The sequence below is a fragment of the Rattus norvegicus genome, chromosome 12 (assembly GCF_021556685.1).
Source record: "Rattus norvegicus strain SHRSP/BbbUtx chromosome 12, alternate assembly SHRSP_T2T, whole genome shotgun sequence".
NCBI classification, from domain to species: domain Eukaryota; kingdom Metazoa; phylum Chordata; class Mammalia; order Rodentia; family Muridae; genus Rattus; species Rattus norvegicus.
This window is the reverse complement of record NC_141545.1, coordinates 5,094,226-5,114,508: the sequence shown is the minus strand read 5'-3', so window position 1 is coordinate 5,114,508 and position 20,283 is coordinate 5,094,226. Positions and strand designations below refer to the sequence as shown.

The 20,283-nt window shown below is 40.3% G+C and overlaps 1 protein-coding gene and 1 pseudogene across 3 annotated transcripts in view; one reads left to right on the top strand and one right to left on the bottom strand.

Annotated features, from left to right (window-relative positions):
- Positions 1-20,283, bottom strand: part of LOC148001994 (uncharacterized) — a 741,081-nt pseudogene that overhangs the window by 582,143 nt on the left and 138,655 nt on the right. The window lies entirely within an intron of this gene.
- LOC148001996 (uncharacterized) overlaps positions 1-20,283 on the top strand; it is a 101,938-nt gene that overhangs the window by 42,853 nt on the left and 38,802 nt on the right. The window contains exon 2 of one of the 2 annotated variants that reach the window (XM_087579623.1): positions 18,581-18,765. The exons of the other annotated variant lie outside the window; for it this stretch is intronic. Coding sequence (XP_087435749.1) covers positions 18,581-18,765 — 185 coding nt within the window. The remainder of the gene's footprint in view (positions 1-18,580; positions 18,766-20,283) is intronic. 2 annotated transcript variants of the gene reach the window in all.

The window sequence follows — 20,283 nt, the reverse complement described above, 5'->3', positions numbered from 1 at the left end:
TCTCACCCAGATGTATAAATGTGCCCGGCACCTGAACCATAAAGAAGTCCATTAATAATGGATAAGTATATTAAAGAAATTGGTCATTCTCTGGATAATACTAATTGGTTAATCATGATGTGTGCTTTTATAGAACTTTTTCTGCTACAAACAACACTGTTAGTAAAGCAAGACCCAAACCTATCACTTTAGCTATTCCAAACAAAGCTATTCTGTGTACACTTCAGTAGCACATAGTTAAAAAAAAAACTACTCACTGCCTCTTTTTCACACATATTGAAACACTTCAAAGCTGTATGAAAAACAGCAAAGTTATTGCACCACCAGAAACACACAGTACAATATGTAACTTCATTTCAGTAGAGCATGAGACTTAATCTCAGGGTCAAAGGCACCAAGTATAAAGGGAATTAAACACTCTAACTAGTCCAAATAAAAGACACACAGTCCAGGTACTTTATTTACAAGTCATAAGCCTAATTGGGCAGGTTTACAGCTACACTAACCTATATCCATGCCATAATGTCCCTTGTTACTTGCTCTTTTTCCAGGCCATATGCTCAGGGTCCATCTCCTCACACGGTGGTTTCCTCTTCCCTTGGTCTCCTCTCTTGTTACCCCTTCTCCTGTCTCTTGAGACCCTCCACTTCATCCTCAATCCCACCTTTCTTCTTCTATTGCCTATCACAGACTGTATCCATTTTTGATGAGTTAAACTAAGTAGCAAAGTTTACAAAGCATCACTTGGGGTACTTGAGGATCTTTTCCTCAGGGCTTCCAGATCTTGGGAGCCAGTATGTAGGGAGCATTTAAATAAAAGCAGCACCACGCCAACCCGACCAACAACTTTTCCTTATCTGACCAATAACCATCAACATCTTTACCTAGTACACAGCCCATACATATATTTTCAGATCCTAGCACCCATAGCTATGGCTTCTGGCAAAATGTAAGTACGTGTCACATTCTTACAAACTCAAGACAAAGTAAACAGATTATCCAATGTTTCCACAACAGTCCACTATTTATTCTGGAAGAATTTAAGGGTCATCAATAACAAACCAACAGAAAATGCCACTAAACAAAGACAACAGCCATGATATATCATATTCCAAAGTTACAACCATGAATTAAGCTTTAAAAGGAAGTTACATAACCTTTATATTTTAAGGACTTTTAAAATAAGAGTCTCACTTGGAAATTATGCAAAGTTCATCTTTGACCACTGAGTGTGGGCCATGCACCCCCACTGCCCTGGCCTGAGAGGCAACACCATAGTGTTCTTCTTCACTGGGCTAGCTGACCTGTTCCACAGTGCAGCAGAGTGCATGGGTCTCTCCACAAGCAGAGTGAGCTACTCCATGTGAGCTTCATGGAAATGCAAGGAAACATGGTCCTCACTGGAGGGCAAACTAGACAAGCACATGGAGAAAGGATGTGAAGGAAGAGTTGCAGAAATCAGAGACCAGGACACAAGATAGTGAAAGAGAAATCGCTGAGAGTCAGTCTGTGACTAATAGAATTTTTAAACTGTTGCTCCTGTAGAATGAAAAGTAAAGTTGCTAACAGGACAGAAAACATCTGCATCCTGGGAATCCAGGAAGGGTTTGTAAAAGGCCCCAAACATGTGCAGAGATTAAATAGCTCTAAACGGAATCATCATAGAGATGATTCATGAAACAGCACACAAAGGAAGTCCCGCCACCTTAATACATGAATTTCCATTTCTCCAGTTTTCTGGTAGAATGTTAAATCACTTCTAACAATGGCATAGCATTATTTCCTATTCTACATTCTAACCTTCTTCTTTTAAGATTACAATTTTATAAGATAAATCTGATTATACAATTTAGTTATGTGTAGTTTCACCTTTTTAGCTTTGATAAACTCCATTCTGCACAACTCTACAAACTTTATTTAATGAAACAATTACAATGGCTTCTACTACCCAATGTTCCTGATAAGTAATAAAACACAAGAGGTTTACAAGGAGTTAAATTAATTCTCATAACTCTATAGGGAAAACTTACTATCACCCCAACTTTTATATTAATAATATAAGTTCAACAGCTGGTGAGTGCCCAAATTGGAATTTATTTCCAGTCAGTTTGATTTCCAAGCTCTTAAATTATCATACTTGTTGTTATTAAAATCTCGTTTTAATAAAATACCTACCACACCCATCCAAATAGAGCACACAAAACTAACACAGTTAACACTTGGTGAGATTTAATGGGAGAACAAGACAAGGGAAAGGGGTGAGAGAAAGAAGAGAAAAGAATGAAGAGAAGAGAGAGCATGAGGGCAGAAGTCTGCCTTTCATTTGGAATATGACATAACTACTCCCACGTGGAGTTGGGATTTGGACCAAAGGAATACTGGGAATGTAGGGCTGTTGCCATGTCAACAGTTACCAAATGGTGTCGCTGCTCAAGGCAATTCCTGATACCAACAATACTGCTGTTATAATTCAACATATTTCAAAAAGTAGTTCACAAAACAAACCAAAGTCTATATACATAGGGCATTTTTTTTTCATCATTAGCTGTTACTAGTTCTGCCGCATGACTATTATATTTTATGGAGATGAAAGTATATATTATCTCATAAGGAAAATTGCTGACTTAGAATAACCAGAGATTGTTAATAAGGATTATTATAACCCAACTATTAGGATAACACAACTTTATAATAATATTACTTCTAATAATCCCCCTGGTGTTCTGAAATATTATAGTACAGGTCCTAAAACTGCCACCCATTTCTACTTGTCTCAAGCTCTGGCCAAACCTTTCGTGCACTGTTACAGCCAATTCTGTGAACAACTGACTCATAAAAGGCCAGTGAAAGAAGAACACAGACTGGAAACAATTAAAAAAAAAGTCTATACAGTCCCAAATCAAAGGACACCTGCCTGTTAAGATAAAGGACAGAGGAAGCAGTGAAGTTCTAGGTAAATATATTTAAAATGCAAATTATACCAGCCCTCAACAAACACCGAGAAGTCAACAAAATGATCTAAGTATTAAAAAGAAAAAGCAAAACAAACAAACAAACAAAAAAAACCCAAAAACCCCAAAACACTCTTTCTCTTCAACAAGGTGGCCAAGTGGCAGATGCCAACATGCAGATTTTTATGAAGACCCTAATGGGCAAGACCATTACTCTTGAGATCAAGCCCATTGACACCATCAATAATGATCCAAGACAAGGAAGGCATCCCACCGAACAGCAGAGCTGATATTCACTGGCAAACATTGGGAGGATGGCCACACCCTGTCCAACTACAACATCCAGAAAGAGTCCACCTTGCACCTGCTGCTATGTCTGAACAGTGGCATCATCGAGTCATCACTTTGTCACCTTGTCCAGAATTACAATTGTGACAAGATGATCTGCCACAAGTGCTATTCATGCCTGCACAGAGTGTAGTCAACTGCTACAAGAAGTTTGGCAACACCAAAAACCTGAGACCCAGAGAAGAAGGTCAAATAAAGCTGGGGCCACACCTGGCCTGTGACCCTGTGACCAAATAAAATCCATTGATAGGGGCAAAAAAAAAGAGAGAGAGAGAGAGAGAGAGAGAGAGAGAGAGAGAGAGAGAGAGAGAGAGAGAGAGAATGAAAGAAAGAAAGAAAAATATCAAGCTGGGCACAGGACTTAAACCCTAGCATTCAGAGACAGAGGGCAGGCACATCTCTGTAAGTCTGAAGGCAGCCTGGTCTACAAAGTGAGTTCCAGGACAGCCAGGGCTATACAGAAAACCCTGACTCAAAAACAAAACAAAATTCTGACAATTAGCTTTCCTGTGTAAAACCATTATGAATCTGTAGCATATCCAACAAAAATTCATGTATTGGTGGCAAGAAAATACACTGTTAATTATGAATACTCTATGCTGGTAAAGCACACCAGACATACCCACATTTGGAAAACAGCTGTATAAGAAATATAGTAAGACACACATTTAAACAACTGAAATTATTGGATTTTGTACTAAAAACAGATCTTACGAGTAAACTGTAGTGGTTTGGCTTGATGCTGCTTGTATATTATTGTTCATATTGGTTCCTCAAGAGGGGTTGCCCCCAGCCCACAAGCAGAGCATCATGTACTTAGGTGATGCTATGTGAACCTTCTCTCCACTTTAATAAGTCAATAAAAGGTTAGAGCCTATGATTGGGTAGTGGATAGGAAAGGTGGGACTGGAGGCTCAGGAGGGGGTGGCAGATAGGAGAAAAAGAGAGAAGGAAGAGAAGAAAAGGAAGCCACTATGCACCAGAATCATGTGGCTGGGAGAAACCAGAAGCAATAAGGAGTCTTAGAATTGGGAAATAAGTTAGTATTGTATTACATATGCCCAATCTAGAAATATAACTTATAATTAAAATATTTGGATTGTGTGTCTTTTACATGGACTGTTAGGGTTGGAAATTTTAGTAACAAATTGACAAACCCATGTCTGGCTTAGAACCGAAGTAACCCGATATGGAAATCCACCCCCATCCACTCAATATTAACAACTAGGGCTTCACTCTAAAGCTGCTTCAGGATGGAAATTAAGCATGAGTCTAAAGGGTGTACAGAGAGCTAACTGAGAGGCTCCCTGCCCAAGCCCCAAGCAAACCTAGGCAACCAGAGGGAGCACACCAGCCCTGACCTGGGACACAAGGTGACGCCAATGCCACAACATAGTTGGGGTTCCCTGAGTCTGAGAGAAAAAAAGAAGGACAGGAAGTCAAGGTTGCCTGAGATGAGGCCTTCACAACTGAAAATTAGCAAATGACAACACAGCAGGTATCTTTCCAAAGCTTTCTCACAGATAACAATGGGCTGATCTAGGCATCTCTCTCCCAAGTCAACCTTCCCGTGCACACTTTGATTTCCAACATCCCTCCACTTCTAAACAGGGCACAGGACACAGGCAGCAAGACCAGCTCTCTCAACTGCTTACACTGCAGGCTATGTAAGATCAATACACAGGCTGAAGGCTATACAGGACAGTCAAAAGACCTAAAGGGCTCAAAACACAAAAGCCAGGGGTCTGGGTACAGTCAGCCCCTCCCTACTAGTGAAAGAATCTGAAAGGACCTTAATGTCCTAAATCAAACACCAGAAGAAAACAAAGATAAAAGAAACTTCAGACCAAATATAAGAATTAAAATAGTACTACTGCACTCTTTTCCTCCTTCGCTTTTTCCCACATAAGGTGCTATAGAGAATTGAGGAGTTTCTTAAGTAGTGAATATAAAAAGCAGTGATTTTGTTTTTAACATTCTTAGCTTCTCAGAGTATATATGACCAAAGTCTAAGAAATTAAATTTGCCAAGGTATGTTGAAGAAAATTTTTGCATTTTCCATAGGCTAACTCTAAAAGCTGTACCAGGATCCACTCTGAAGTAACACTTTACCAGCAAAACTTTTAATTATAAACAGTATGATCTGCTCTTGTTAAGCAAATATCTTGATTGATTAGTACTTAACTTTAACTCAACGAATAAATAAAATAGTTAGATTCAGTCATCACAGAGACAACAACAGTACAATTAATACAGTAATGAAAATGTAGCTCTACCTTGTGTCTATATAACAAGGAACTATAGTAAGGACTAAAGAGGGCTAATATTGCACATACCTTAAGAGGCATGGACCTAGGTTGGAGAGATAGCTCAGTGGATAAGAGGTCCTGAGTTCAATTCCCAACAACCACATTGTGGCTCACAACCATCTGTAATGGGATCTGATGCTCTATCCTGATGTGTCTGAAGACAGCTACAGTGTACTCATGTTAATTAATTAATTAATTAATTAACCATCGACCCAGAGAAATAAGGTGAAATCATCTAAACTAGTATGAAGACAACCAGGCAATCAAGCACAGTGATATATGAAGAGATCTCAAATGACAAATATGTATCAGTCAACTGCACGGGTTAAAAAAATGAAGTTCATTAAAAGATCTACATAAGGGACTTGTTAGTGTGATACCCAATTTAATACATGAGGTTGAAGCAAAATACATTAAGGGAGTATTACTTACTGCAGACGCATGCCAAGATGTGCTCTTGAGAAATGAGTACATGCAAGAGATCAGGGGTAAGAAGGTGTGTGTGGGGGTGAGGGCCTGGAGACTGGGTAGAAGCAGGCAGACAAGATCAGAGCCATGAGGGCAGAGAAGGGAAGACAAGGTCAGAGGACAGAAAACACTGGCATTCTTAATGCAACACTTAACTGTACTATACAACACCAAGATTACCAGATCCTGGCATGACTCAAGCTTCCAGCCTAGGGACTAACCAGTCAGCTAGTTAAGTCATTGTTGGATCAAAAGAGGCACAAAGTTAAATTTTTCTAGGTACAAGTTAGACCACCACTGCATTAACTTTCATAAATTAATGCAACATTTACATTGGGTTCTGTAATTCTCTAAGATTATATCAAAGACTATTATATGAAGCCTTCACTATCAAAGTCAAACTAGCTTTATTAAGATTTATAAGAATCTTTAACACTTAAAACATATTTTATCCACACACGTGACTCCTACTTTTTGAAATGCCTTTTGATTTGGTTTCTCTTTCTGACATTTGTATTAACGACATATTATATACATGAAAAACAGCTAAAGACACACGGACGTTGTCAGCTAAGTCCTAGGAGTGAGAAAGACAATTTAAATGTTTTAGGGGCATATGTAAAAGGCCCTGAGAATAAATTACTAATTCTGTGGACTTTCCTCTTAAATTTGCTCTTGGCAGGTACCAGGGTGTTCCACGATGTGTTCCTTATTAAGCCCAGAATTGCCAGATGTATCTCATAAATTCTCCTTAAGAGGCTTATTTGCTAGTCTTCATCCCTTAAGAGCCAAAGAAATTTCTATTGCATAATGACTGGTTCAAAGAAACTCTGAATCTATACACATACTTTTAACAGCAAATGACTTGAACATTCTGCTAATGTGTATGTGGCAGTCATTAAATGTAACAACATGAAGTCATATGCATGAGAATGTCCTCACAGACTCCGATATTGAGACACTTAGCTGGTGGTGCTGTTTGGAAGGGATTAACAGGTATGGCCTTGCTGGAAGAAGCATGTTCCAGGGGGGAAGCTTTGAGAGGTAAAGATTGTTGTATATCCCGTCTGCTCTCTCTGCTTCTGCTCACCACCATGCTTCCCATCAAGATGTCTATTAAACTATAAACAAAGTTACTTCCTCATGGGAAAAGCAACAGGAAGGTCTCTTCCTCAGGTTTGCAGCTTACTTGGCAGAGCACCAGGATTCTCTGCTTGAGAAAGTCTGCTTCCTTGGACTCAGTTTGCTTAGAATGACAAAGACCCTAGGTTGCCTGCAAGCTGGCACGCTGGGAACAGTCTCCTCGTGGCATTTCTCTACAAATAATAAAATATATATTCAAACTTAAAGCCAGGTATGGTGTATTACACCTTTAATTTCAGTGTCTGGGAGGTACAATGAGGAGAATCAGAAGTTCAAGGCTAGCCCCTATCTATATAATGAGCTCAGGACCAACCTCAACTACAGAACCCTAGTCTCAGTTCTTAAAAAAAAGAATCAATAAAAGAAAAATAAGTGAGAAATAAAAATAATAACAATTCATTTGATTATTCATTTAAGAGCACGGTATGCTCACCAAAGTTTCTGAAGTGAAAAGCCGCTGAGAAAATCCTTATTGATGGTGTAACAAGGAGGGTATCAATCAAGTCTGACACTGAGAAAGATGCTAAGGCTATGGATACGCATCAGGGGTGCAGCACTCGCCTGTCATGGAAGAGGCTGTGGGTTTGGTGTCAATAATTAAGGAAAAATGCAAAACCAAGCAGGCCCCACAAGAAACTAAAACTATGTTTTCTATAAAAAATTGTCCCAAGGCAAAGTCAGTTCCCAAGTAGTGGACATTAGAGAAATAAATATCTGAAGAGAACAAAATTTACAAATACCTGCTACTTCTCCCCAATGGGATTCTTTCCTCTCTGAGAATAATCTGTCAACTCCAGAGGAGTGGCTGAAGAGCAGCCATAATTTTAAGAAATACCACACGAAAGGAATGAGAACTGGAGTTGAAGAATCTTCCAAAAATACTGATCTCTATATCGCCAATAAGAACTGAGGCTGGAGAGATGTCTCAGTGGGTAAGAGCCCTGACTGCTCTTCCAGAGGTCCTGAGTTCAATTCCCAGCAACCACATAGTAGCTCAGATCAGCTCTATAAGGAGATCTGATGACCTCTTCTGGTGTGTCTGAAGAGAGTGATAGTACACAAACATACATAAGATAAATAAATTAATTTAAAAAAAAGAAATAAGAACAAACTAGAAGTAAACAAATCAAGTTTTCTGGAAATTAAACCCCCGACAACTTCTACTAAAAGGCCAAATACAAGGCAAGTGATACATTTCTCCACACTTGCATTGATAATCATTGCCCTAGTTAGGGTTATTATCACTGTGATGAAACACTGAAGCAAGTTGCAGAGGAAAGAGTGTATTTGCCTTACACTTCCACTTGGTAATCCATCACTGAAGCAACTTGGGACAGGAACCCAAACATGGTAGCAACCTAGAAGCAGGAACAGGTACAGTGGTCAACCAGTGGTGCTGCTTACAGGCTTCCTCAGCTTGCTTTCTTATACAGCCCAGGACCACCAGGCCAGGGGTGGCCACACCCACAACAGCCTCGGCCCTCCTGTATAAATCACTGAAATAACACCCTATAAGCTTGATTACAACCTGATCTTATGGGTTATCATTTTCTTAATCCAGGTTCCCTCCTTTATGATGACTATAGCCTAGATTGAGCTTACATAAACACGGAGAGCATATTCATATGTACACGTTCATATTTCACTGAAACCAACAAGAATCTTGATTCACATACTCATATATTTTCATGAAAATATACTAAATTGCCATTAACTGTACATGTGATTGGGTAGGAAAGAGTGTTTCAGGCCACCCAGGACTACATAATGTTGGGGTAGAAATCTCATTTCATTTCTAGACAAACCACAACGGGACAACAAGGTTCCATGTGGAAATGTTTAATGAGAGAAGAGTAGAAGAGGAGAGGAGTAAAGACCGGTCATGAGCATGTGGAGGGAAGGGGGGAGGAGAATGGGGAGAGAAGGGACAAAGGGGAAGAGGGGAAGCAGGGCAAGAACAAGAAGCAAGAAAGGAAGAGAGTAAGAGAATGAGGAGGGGACAAGCAGCCCCTTTTATAGTGCCAGGCATACCTGGCTGTTACCAAGTAACTGTGGGAGTGGAGCTTAGACAGAAAACTAACACATAGTGAGAACCTGTTTACAAGAAAAAAAAAAAAACAAAAAACAAACAAGCAAAATGAACAAAAACGTTTTTTCCAGGACTGAAGGGATGCTTCAGTAGAGAAGAGAACATAATACTCTTGCAGAGGATCAGAGTTTGGCCAAAGCAAACACATCTAGCAGCTCACAACCACCTGACTCAGCTCCAAGAGCTCAGATGCACTCTATGATGCCAGCACCTTCATTCCCATGTGTGCATACCCACCATCACCACCAAGCAGCTACTACACACACATGCATATTATTAAAATAAAATAAAACATTTTTATAGAAAAACTTCTGAAAATTCAGACTCAAACTCTGAACATATAGATCACAAATTCTCTCCTAAAAGTAGTATAGGGAAAAACTCCAGCATTTGGACCTCATTGATAGCAACAAGAACCATGTAGTATGTGGAAAATTACTACAAATCATTTATAGGATTATAATCTATGAGGTGTCATATTATAAAAGAATAAATTTCTGCTAATCCGTAACGATCACCAGAAAATTAATAGTTGATCGATGTGTCTGTGGTCTAACTATAGAGAGGTTCTCCACTCCCCAACACTTGTCTGTTTATTTAAATAAGACTTTGTCTAAAGTGAAGAGGGCAATGGATTAGGATACAAATAACATGATGAGGAATAGTTCAAAAAGTGAGTTGTTTTCTTCCTGTTCCAAGCAACTTTTGCAATTACAATGTGTCCTCTTTACTATGCTAACTCATTAGGAAGCAATGGTTCTGTATTGACAAGTCATCAATTATAAAGCTAGACTTGTAGATAAAAACCACCTTGTTTGAGATGATTGGGTTTCCAAAGCTAATTGTATGGTGTTTGCTCATCTCAGGTGAGCATCAGTGAGAAACAGTGTGTAAAATACAATGCACAAAATAAATCAGCCCACAACTTCTCTGTAATCTGCAGCACTAACAGAGAAACTATCAATGATGATGTCAAAAACTTAAGCTTAAAAGTAACTTAGACATGAACTCAAATATCTACAACACATTATGCCCATCATTTGGGGAATGTCCTCAGAACACTTTAGTGATTTATCACAGGATTCTATCCTGCCAGTGCAGAGCAAAAATCATACTGGAACAGACTTAGAATCCCTTTGAAAACTATACAAAACATAAAGTTATTTATAGGCACCATCCAACCGCTACAGAGAGACACAATGGAAAGGATTTACTAATGAATGACCTCAGCTCAGATCTTAGTCAAAGGACTGCCACCTTAGCTATTATACAGGGTATATTCAAGAGCAGTGAGCCTCAGATCTCTTCACCTATTAACGAGAATTGTGACTGACTAGTGGTCAGAAAATCCCCATGTGGGGCCATATGTGGATATTAGGTAGAGATGTGACCAGAGTAAAGAGAACTGAACGTAAATATGTCAAGCAAAGAGGGTTCCATTGTTTAATCCTGTCTTTAGCAGTCTTTTTCTTATTTAAGTTTTAGATTTAAGTTCTGAATAGAGTCTCCTCAAGGTTTAAAAGTAAAACAGTTTTGAACAGATGAGACTGATTTAAACTAGTCAGCTAAAAATAGTGTAAAATTCCTCAGTGTAGGGTTGCGTGGGTCCCATGTCCACTCTGCCACAGGGCAAGGCTGCAATAGGCGGGATGTGGGAGATGACTGCTCTTACCCCATCGACCAGTGGTTGTATGGGAAGTCAAGGGACACTGCTCGGGGGGGGCGGGGGGGATGAAAAGTAGTCTGAGGCACAGGACCACTGGAGCTGCCTGAGGGATTGGGGAGGTTCCTTGGGCCTGCAACACGTCAGGGGCTGTCTGGTTCTTATGCTCTTAGGCATCCAGGTGCCCCTGAATGGCACAGAAGAGTTGAGAATGGAGTTGGGGCCCATGGAACTGGATCTAGTCCAGGGCTGAAGGGGAAAGAAGGGGGCCTCTAGCTGGTCCTTTGAGGAGAGGCTTTGGATTGGTGATGGGGGGCTTGGTTTGGCTTGGTTGTGGTGGTTGCTGTGGCTGGGAGAGCATGGAGGCTTCTGCAGGAGATTAGATACCGGCTCTGTAGTCTAAGGCCTTCTCTGTGGCTCACCATGGCGATTCCCAATAAAAAGAGGCAGTCCATGGTTTTACGATATTTACCGGCATAGTGAAAAGTGAATGATTAAATCCGTACCCCACGTCTTAGGGTGGACTTGCGATTAAGTACCTTTTGAAGGGTGAAATATCTAGGAAGGAAAGGTTATTGGCTAAGCCTCCAGGCCTTTGGTACCTCATTAAAATGGAGATCTGCCTTGAGTCTATGAGACCACTGGCCATTTCCTCTACCTGTGGAGGGACTTGAGGCATTACCCTTATGTGACTGATGGCCATGAATCTATGGAGGGCTGTGGGCTTGTGATCTGCCTAGTTTCCCAGGAATCAGGCAAAATGCCTACTGTCTCTTCAGTGTCACCGGGATTTCTAGCCTTAGTTCAACCAGAAACCAGGCTGTCTTTCATGGTACCACACAGTTCTTACTTCTTGTTTTCATATGACTCTATGAAAGTTGCCCAAAGTGCCTCAATCACTGAAAGGTTCCGTAAGCTAAAACTGTAAAGAAATATTAAGGCAAAAATATTAAAGGTCAGCCAATCAGTGGCTATAAATTATAACTATGCCCTGTTCCATTCAACATACCACAACAGTCAGCCAGCTGGCTTCCCTTCTGTGGAAGGGGAATGGTAGAGCAGCATGGATTTAGAATGTTACAATAGGCTTCTTGACTTACAGGATTACTAAAGCATGTGTCCTTCTTGCTGGGCACAGCAGTAGCAGCTCATTCTGGACTTCAATGTACATGTTAAGAGGCCTTTCACACCCCATCAAAAAACTTCCTTTTTTCTGCTTACGTGGGCATTGGTAAGCTTTAATTAATTTTGCTTATTTTTTGGTTTTACTGACATAGGGTCTCTATAGCCCAGGATGGCCTAGAACTCAAAGTTATCGTACTGACTCAGACTGGGTCTTGGCATACACTACCACATTTGATTCTTAATTTTAATATTTGTCAAAGGAACTATCTTCATTAGGAACAATCAGGTTTTGCAAAAGTGGCATTTCACATATTTACTAAGTAAATTACTTATACAATAAGTAATAAAGAGCTCATTTATCACACCCTGACAAAATGCTCCCAAATACAGCTAATGGCATTTGTAACTCCTAAAGATATGAAGTATTAATGAAGGAAACTGAAGCTTGCCTGCCCCCCCCACCCCCATAATTTCAACACTCAGAAGACTGAGGCCCAACAGTTATGGCTGGTTTGGGCTACCTAGGAGTGGTAATGGCGATGTTGTGGGGAGGAGACATAGGAAGAACAAGCCAGGTACAGTAAGTCACACCTGTAATCCCAGAACACAGGAAGAAGCCAAGGCAAGAGGATTATGAGTCCAAGCCAACAGAGGCTAGATAGCTATGTAGTTAGATCCTATCTCAAACAAACCAATAACCAAAACATGTAAGTGCAACTGCCTTTGAGTGACCTTATTCAGTCTCACTGCTGTGGTCATATACAGATACAAAGTGCTACCCTACCCTCACTTAATAGTTACAAGAAATATTTGTTAACTAAAACAATTGTACAATGAGTTCACTGTTGTGCCCATTTTAGTCATGACATAACACATAATGTGCCACAAATGTAGAGAAAGCAACCTGGGGCCACTCTTAGACAAGGCGAGATAAGCTGGGTTTGGGCCAACACATATCTCTCTTCTCAGTACCTTTCCCCCTTACCTTAGCCATCAGTTTCCTACTTAGGCAGTTACTTACAACTGAGGACCTTAAGGTATAGTGCAATCCAGGGACATCTGTATTTAAAGGGGTTTCTCCGTAAGAAATCAATGGGACAGTCTTTTAAATGAAGAGAGTGAAACTAGGATATCACATGCAAAAGAAGATGGACCATTAGCTTACACTATATATAAATATTAATTCACAATAGATTTTAAAATGGACTTAAACATAAGACCAAAACTACTGAACTCTAGAAAAAGAAAATAGGTAAATATTTTAACAGTGGATTTGTTAATGATTTCTTGGATATTATATGAACATATACTCACAACAAAGTAGATAAACTAGAAAATACTCAGACATAATACTGTGAAAGCAGAAGGGGGTCCATGACAAGAATAAATCCCATGATTTTGTGTGCCAACTAAAACTCTTAACTAAACTTTTGGGGAGAAAAAGTAAAAACTGGAGCTGAAGAGATGGTTCAGCACTTGAGAACACTTGCTTCTATTGCATAGGACTAAGGTTTAGTATTCAGCGCACACAAGGCAACTTGGAACCATCTGTAACTGCAGTTTCAGGATATGCAACATTTTCTTGCCTCTACATGCATGCTGTAAGCATACAAACATGTAGTCAAATATTCGTATGTTGAATTAGTAATTATCAGCACTCAAATGCTGCTGCCGGTAGCAACAGCACACAATCACAACCCTCACCGCCTGCCCAAATGCTCTAGGTTCGCAAATGAAACACACACAAAGACACACACACACACATACACACACCCAAAGACACACACACAGACAGACACACACACACCACATACACACACAGACACACACACACACAAACACACACACACACCACACACACACACTGACACACACACAAACACATACACACACAGACACACACACACAAACACACACACCACACACACACACACTGACACATACACAAACACACACAGACACACACACACATACACACACACAGACACACACACACACACTCAGAGTCTTCTATTTAATATACTTTATACATCGAAATGTCTGGACCCATCCAAACATCCCAGCAACTAAAACATTCTCCCCTCCCATATGCTTTAATTATTTCTTACTAAAGCCTATATTCAATACTGGCAGTCACAGACCCAAGCCTGCAGCCCTCATGCGCCATGATCTCCAACTCTTACATGTTTTCAGTGTCTCTGTGTCTTTGTCTCCCTGTCCTACATTTCTTAGGCCAGGACCTTCTCTTTCCCTGGCAATGGTGAATCCCAAGTCCCGCCTCTGTCTCCCTGCCTAGCCATTGGCCACCAGCAACTTTATTACCAATCAGAGCCAACTGGGGTATGGACTCTCAGAGTCTTAGAGGCAGACATGTGGTTCCCATGTGCTTTTGGGAGCCAAATGAAAACAAATAGCATTACAAACAATCCACAACACTCATACACAATAAGAAAATAAATATTTAAGGTAAAACTGCATCAAATCACACAGCAGTGAAAAGGAAACTTACAAAATGGAAGAAAGTATGTAAAATTATATTCAATAAGAGATAAAGATAGGAGAAGCCGTGGCAGGACAAGATGGCAGTTGATGTTAAGATTCTGCTCTGTGAATTGAAGAAGACCTCAGAAGATGGAAAGATCTCCCATGCTCATGGATTGGCAGGCTTAATATAGTAAAAATGGCCATTTTACCAAAAGCAATCTACAGATTCAATGCAATCCCCATCAAAATACCAATCCAATTCTTCAAAGAGTTAGACAGAACAATTTGCAAATTCATCTGGAATAACAAAAAACCCAGGATAGCTAAAGCTATCCTCAACAATAAGAGGACTTCAGGGGGAATCACTATCCCTGAACTCAAGCAGTATTACAGAGCAATAGTGATAAAAACTGCATGGTATTGGTACAGAGACAGACAGATAGACCAATGGAATAGAATTGAAGACCCAGAAATGAACCCACACACCTATGGTCACTTGATTTTTGACAAAGGAGCCAAAACCATCCAATGGAAAAAAGATAGCATTTTCAGCAAATGGTGCTGGTTCAACTGGAGGGCAACATGTAGAAGAATGCAGATCGATCCATGCTTATCACCCTGTACAAAGCTTAAGTCCAAGTGGATCAAGGACCTCCACATCAAACCACACACTCAAACTAATAGAAGAAAAACTAGGGAAGCATCTGGAACACATGGGCACTGGAAAAAATTTCCTGAACAAAACACCAATGGCTTATGCTCTAAGATCAAGAATCGACAAATGGGATCTCATAAAACTGCAAAGCTTCTGTAAGGCAAAGGACACTGTGGTTAGGACAAAACGGCAACCAACAGATTGGGAAAAGATCTTTACCAATCCTATAACAGATAGAGGCCTTATATCCAAAATATACAAAGAACTCAAGAAGTTAGACCGCAGGGAAACAAATAACCCTATTAAAAAATGGGGTTCAGAGCTAAACAAAGAATTCACAGTTGAGGAATGCCGAATGGCTGAGAAACACCTAAAGAAATGTTCAACATCTTTAGTCATAAGGGAAATGCAAATCAAAACAACCCTGAGATTTCACCTCACACCAGTGAGAATGGCTAAGATCAAAAACTCAGGTGACAGCAGATGCTGGCAAGGATGTGGAGAAAGAGGAACACTCCTCCATTGTTGGTGGGATTGCAGACTGGTAAAACCATTCTGGAAATCAGTCTGGAGGTTCCTCAGAAAATTGGACATTGAACTGCCTGAGGATCCAGCCATACCTCTCTTGGGCATATACCCAAAAGATGCCTCAACATATAAAAGAGACACGTGCTCCACTATGTTCATCGCAGCCTTATTTATAATAGCCAGAAACTGGAAAGAACCCAGATGCCCTTCAACAGAGGAATGGATACAGAAAATGTGGTACATCTACACAATGGAATATTACTCAGCTATCAAAAACAACGAGTTTATGAAATTCGTAGGCAAATGGTTGGAACTGGAAAATATCATCCTGAGTGAGCTAACCCACTCACAGAAAGACATACATGGTATGCACTCATTGATAAATGGCTATTAGCCCAAATGCTTGAATTACCCTAGATCCCTAGAACAAAGGAAACTCAAGACGGATGATCAAAATGTGAATGCTTCACTCCTTCTTTAAATGAGGAAAAAGAATACCCTTGGCAGGGAAGGGAGAGGCAAAGATTAAAACAGAGACTGAAGGAACACCCATTCAGAGCCTGCCCCACAGGTGGCCCATACATATACAGCCACCCAATTAGACAAGATGGATGAAGCAAAGAAGTGCAGACCGACAGGAGCCGGATGTAGATCGCTCCTGAGAGACACAGCCAGAATACAGCAAATACAGAGGCGAATGCCAGCAGCAAACCACTGAACTGAGAATAGGTCCCCCGTTGAAGGAATCAGAGAAAGAACTGGAAGAGCTTGAAGGTGCTCGAGACCCCAAAAGTACAACAATGTCAAGCAACCAGAGCTTCCAGGGACTAAGCCACTACCTAAAGACTATACATGGACTGACCCTGGACTCTGTCCCCATAGGTAGCAATGAATATCCTAGTAAGAGCACCAGTGGAAGGGGAAGCCCTGGGTCCTGCTAAGACTGAACCCCCAGTGAACTAGACTATGCGGGGAGGGTGGCAATGGGGGGAGGTTTGGGAGGGGAACACCCATAAGTAAGGGGAGGGGGGAGGGTGATGTTTGTCTGGAAACCGGGAAAGGGAATAACACTTGAAATGTATATAAGAAATACTCAAGTTAATAAAAAAAAAAAGAAAGAAAAAAAAAGATTCTGCTCTGTGTATTTACAGGTTGTTATTAATGTTCTCAAGAGATGGATAGTACCATGGTTTGTATGTTTAAGTGAGCAATTGTATCTTACCAATTGGATCTAAGATTATTGTGTTGTGTGTTTTTTTATGTGACAGTTTGAGAGTAGGAAAGTGTGAGGCTGGGCTGTGTTTACACCAAGATATCTAGCAGATATCTTGGGGCACCGCAGTGAGGACCTAGCAGGGTAAAGACAATTACTCTTTTTATTTTTATATTTTTACAACAACAGATGGCACGCCAAGGTGATGGGCAAGAATCCATTAGTAATCCTGAGAGTTGAGAGAAAGTTTGTATTTTCTAAGTAAGAGGAGGCCGGTGCCATGTTAAGTCATGTGATATCTTAAGCATGGGAATTCAAACAAAGAAAGGGGAAGCCACCTGGGCTGGCAGGCTGTAGGTCCCCTGCTGTGTGATAAGTAATGGCAGATCAGAGAGTCAGAGATTAAAAGCTGCTTTTTAAAGAAAGTTGTTTAGAAAGTCTTTCAGGATACTCATATTCTTTTTAATGTTTGCTCCACGGGAATTTTGGGTTGAAATCCTAGTTAGACAAGCTACTTCTTAATTACAGGCATTATTAAAAGGTGATTGAGTTTGTTTTTAGAAAGAAGAGAGTAAAGAGATTACCTGAATCAGGTGGGGATTTTCATCCATCGTTCAGAACTTAGATAGGGAAAAGTTAGTCACTAACTCGAAGTAGAGAGTTGTGATGAAATGTCTGTAACACCAAGGAGAGTGAATGCAGGCATATATTTTAGAAGTTATTAAGGTTAAAGAAAAATCTGTGGCTCCGGGTAGAGAGCTTAACAGATTGAGATATTTTGGGTTAAATTCCCGAGTTTTAAGTTGTTTATTGGTATTAGAATTGATAGAAGGTGTTTAAGTTTGTTTTAAGGGGAGTAAAGAGATCACCCGAATCACAAGGAGATTTTCATCTATGGTTCGGAACTTAGATAGGGAAAAATTAGTCACTAACTCCAAGTAGAGAGATGTGATTAATGTCTGTAACACCAAGGAGAGTGAATGCAGGCATATATTTTAGAAGTTATTAAGGTTAAAGAAAAATCCGTGGCTCCGGGTAGAGAGCTTAGCTGATTGAGATATTTTGGACTAAAGTCCTGGTTTGATGTGTTGCTTATTGATACTGGAATTGATAAAAGGTATTTGGTTTGTTTTATGGATTACACCGCTAAAGGCCTTATGGCTCGTTGATGCCGGCTAGCGAGGGTTTGTGGTTACTTTGCATATATACCACAACAGGAAGCTCTAATTCTCTTAACATGGGCTCCACGGGTACTTTGGGATAATTTCCCGATATCACAGAGTACAAAAGCCTATCAGGCTCATTGTTTAGCTTACTTCCTTTTTTAAAAAAATTGTTTAATATTCATGATGGGTGTGACTTTGAGTTTTATGATTATATTATTAATCTGGGAGAGAGTGCAAGATACAAGCTTTTCTGGTTTCAGACTAAGGAACACAGTATTTTGGGAGAAAGATTTTGTCTTTGTGTTTTTAAAACCTGTGATTAGGCTCTGGAAACCTCACAGAGTCATACTGATCAGATTTGATAGAGGTAGACCACCTGAAATATTTACTCAGGAGAATCAAACAAAAAGGTATAACGATTGTAAACTTTTTCTTGAGAGTTGTATTTTACAGAGCGTGCCTACCTACTTGGAATCCTGGTCTCAAGGACTTTCAGCTGGGTCCAGTCAGGACACATCCACTACAGCATTTGTTTCATTCTTCCTACCTCCTACCCCCAAGGATACCTCAACGCCCATGTACAGCTTGAAGAAGTTATGGAGGAGTCGTCGCCCCAATTCCCTGTATGTTGGGGGGCTGAAAGTGGTTATTCTAAAATTGTTTTTATGAGGAATTTAAAATTGGTTGTAATTTAACAGGGAGGAATTAGCTAGATTGAATTGAACTGTCATAATCTCATTTGGTAACTAGGCTGGAATCATATCTTTGCAATCTCTCAGTTCTGGAAGCATGATAGGCTTCCTATGTGTACAGATATTTGTCATTCCCAGATTTCTGACGGGGTTGAAGACATTATAGTCTCATAGCCTATCAGGCTGTGTAACTCTAAATATACATTTTTTATTTGATAGTTATCAGATAGTATACAAGCCAGCCAAGATATAGTACAGATTTTAAGCCTTTCTTAAGCTGGAATGGATAACTAAATATTCTGTTTAACTGATATGGTGTTGGACTGGGTGTTAGGTATATTTTATGCTCTTAATTACAAAATGATATCAGTTGTGCTCAGCTTATATTTGAGAGAAAAAAATTTTTTTGTTTATTAGACAAAAAGTGTGAAATGTAGGATGATGTCTCAGGTGAGGCAGGTACAGGATAGAAGGAGACCTGTCATTGGAGGAGAAGGAAGGATGGGCTGGAGAGAAGTTTGAAGGAAGAGGAGCAGACTACGGGAGAGAAGAGGAGTCAGGCCGGAGGAGAGGGGACTGAGAAGCCGTGGCAGGACAAGATGGCAGGTGATGTTAAGATTCTGCCTTGTGTATTTACAGGTTGTTATTAATGTTCTCAAGAGATGGATAGTGCCGGGCTTTGTATGTTTAAGTGAGCAATTATATCTTACCAATTGGATCTAAAAAAAAAAGAGATGAAAATATAGGCTACTTAAAACTAATTTTATCATCACTGAAAAAGTAATCTAACAAGTTTGATGTATGGATGGCCAATAAGCACAGGAAAATATGCTCCCAGTCACCAATCATACAAAACCCCTAGGAGAGGCCTCCTCACACCCAAATGGATGGGTACTGGGGTTCAGGGCGTGGGCATAATCTAAGTATTGAATCCAGTGTCATGTGTGCCCTAAGCAAGTGCTCTACCACTTAACTCTAGCCTCAGCCCTTTTTTCCCTTGAGTCAGACTCTATGTAACCCAAATAGCCAGAATTCCTGATCCTCTTACTTTCATCTCCCAATAGGGGAAATAGGCCAGAGGATTTAATGATGCTCCTACTGTGGGAAAAAATATGGCAGAAATCAAAAGCATTACTACAGCACTACATTATCTATGTCCACTTCTGAGTATAGACCCAAACTCAAAGTAGATGTGGCCTTTGGTGAAAATGGGTTGAGTTCCTTCCCGGGGTCTCTGGTCTGGCAGGAAATGGGCAGAGTGTTAACAGCTCTTACAAGGAAAGCGGGGAGGTTTGGGAGGACAATACATGAGAGCTATCCAGGGTCCTGGGTCTCCTCTGCTACTGTGGCAGTGCCAGTGCCAGTGCCAGTGCCAGGGTGGCATTAGCAGCAGTAGGCTTTGCTGATGGCAGGAGGCTGCGCCAAGGTCCAGATGAAAGCTTCTGATGA